The 2,253-nt window shown below is 38.9% G+C and overlaps 1 protein-coding gene across 1 annotated transcript in view; it reads left to right on the forward strand.

The window, feature by feature from the left end:
* LOC137296249 (multiple epidermal growth factor-like domains protein 6) overlaps positions 1–2,253 on the forward strand; it is a 289,784-nt gene that overhangs the window by 13,866 nt on the left and 273,665 nt on the right. Inside the window, exons 7-9 of the mRNA XM_067827995.1 lie at positions 585–722; positions 1,511–1,648; positions 2,006–2,143. Coding sequence (XP_067684096.1) covers positions 585–722; positions 1,511–1,648; positions 2,006–2,143 — 414 coding nt within the window. The remainder of the gene's footprint in view (positions 1–584; positions 723–1,510; positions 1,649–2,005; positions 2,144–2,253) is intronic.

Raw genomic sequence — 2,253 nt, forward strand, 5'->3', positions numbered from 1 at the left:
GATGACTGGACCTGACATGTATTTTCAAAACCTAACATATCTATATACATTCTTCATGGATAACAACTTCTTTTAGTGTATGTGATTTTTTTTTACAACAGTATATGAATCCATACTGAAACGACGCATCAAGTACACAAAAAGAAGTTGTTATCCATAAAGAATCTTATTTTCTTGTGACTCGCCATACTTCTAAAATGCCCATCAAACAGATCATCTTTCTGTACACACAATGAACTCTCGGCATATCAGCATATGAAACAGCCAATCGGAAGCCGTCGTTACACTTGAGTGCAGATCCATCCGCTACGACTGGGTTCGGTTTTTCTAAAAGCAGCAATGTATATTACATGTCATGAATAAGTGATAAATGTATTTCAATTATGTTTGATTTTTTGGTTGCATGTGACCTTTATATTTCTCACTGTCGACTACTAAAAGAGCCATGTTAAATATATATCCGATTAGGATAACATATGTCACAGTAATTTGACGGTACTTGTACAATAATCGTAAAATCATTATTATACTATAATACGGTTACCATTAATATGAAGTGATAATACCAGATGATTTCTTTTCAGAGTGTGCAGACGGAAGTTTCGGGCATGAATGCAGGTCTTGGTGTTTCTGCAAGAACACATCTGAGGTGTGTAACAAAAACACTGGACACTGTGACAGTGGGTGTACTGACGGCCGTATCGGGGCTGACTGTCAGAGACGTGAGTGGATATGTGTTCAGAGTCAAATGATTGAGTTTTGCACTGGAAAGAGTTAGGTCTGTTTTTTTCTGAAATATTTACTTCATACTACACAGTTTTCCTTACGAATAGTAGCATGGGTTTGGAGATTTTAAAGCTAACAAAACATGGATATGAATGTTTCCATGTTGGTTCTCCCACAAGGGAAAAACGTCCTGGAAGTCACAAACGAGCTCAAGGATATCTCAGGACAACCACGCATTTAACATGTATATATGGAAGAACGTGGCAAATGTGATGGAGATCATATTACAAATGCTTAAAGCCCACTTTACGAAATTTAGTTTTCGAAGTATTTGATCCACGTCTGTATTTTATCCATAAATATATCCTTGGTTGGTTGGTAGGTTTTTAACGCCACATTCAGCAGTATTACAGGTATTCCAGTACGTAAACAATCGAGTCTGGACTAAACAGTCCGGTGATTATCAGCATGAACATCGAACTACAAACTTGGGATACTATGACGTGTCAACCGAGTCGGCAAGCTTTACCACCCGATCTTTCAGTTCGGGACCCGGTGATCTCATTTTGGGTGAAATGCTCAAAAAATGTTATTTCCAAAAACTTGTGCTTTATGTTTGATGTGTTCTCAAGCAAGGATTTACTTTATGAATCAAATAAACATTCTTGACCTAAACTCAGAATGCCCCTGTTTAAGTAGACAGGTGACACAGAGGTAGTGTTGACATGGACCTTCTGTCGGTGTATGTGCTTTAGGAAATGCATTTGTCTTCTATGAAAACTAGTGTGCGCTGACGGACGCTTCGGGCCTGGCTGCAGTTCCTGGTGCTACTGTAGCAACACATCTGAGGTGTGCGACAAAACCACTGGACACTGTGAGAGTGGCTGTGAGGATGGATACACTGGGATGGGATGTCAGGAAAGTAAGTCCATGATGACCTGGACACCAGCCAATAACCGGTGTACTTTGTCAAACATAGGATGTATAAGAGATGAAATTAATTACTTTGTATTGTGATAAAGTATATTTTCATTTCATCGTGCTCTCAATAAATAGTCCAGCCTATACAATTTCTTTAAAGAACATAAATTATACTCATGACTGACAGGATGCAGGAACACGTTCTAGCAAATATCCTCTCTAAACATCTGCTCACTGCTTTACTGTTGAAACAAATAGCATGTATTCTATCATGATTTAGTCACAATCAACTCTGAGATTTCATATGTCTGAGCGAAAGGCAAAACCTCAAAACAAGATGCTACAAATACCGTTACAGCCTGTCCTTGGGGACGCTATGGTTCTGGCTGTATGGAGACATGTGGGCATTGTGCTGGGGGAGATCAGAACTGCCAAAAGGTAGATGGGCATTGTAAAGGTGGCTGTCAGGACAACTGGAATGGAACATTGTGTAAAGGTTTGTATCAAGGTTTCTATGGTGCAAATACATGACTGTAGAACTAACACGCCCAATAACAAATCGGTATGAACTATATTTTCAATGTAGAATAGTACAAAGTAGACTAG

Source organism: Haliotis asinina, chromosome 9, assembly GCF_037392515.1.
Source record: "Haliotis asinina isolate JCU_RB_2024 chromosome 9, JCU_Hal_asi_v2, whole genome shotgun sequence".
NCBI lineage: Eukaryota > Metazoa > Mollusca > Gastropoda > Lepetellida > Haliotidae > Haliotis > Haliotis asinina.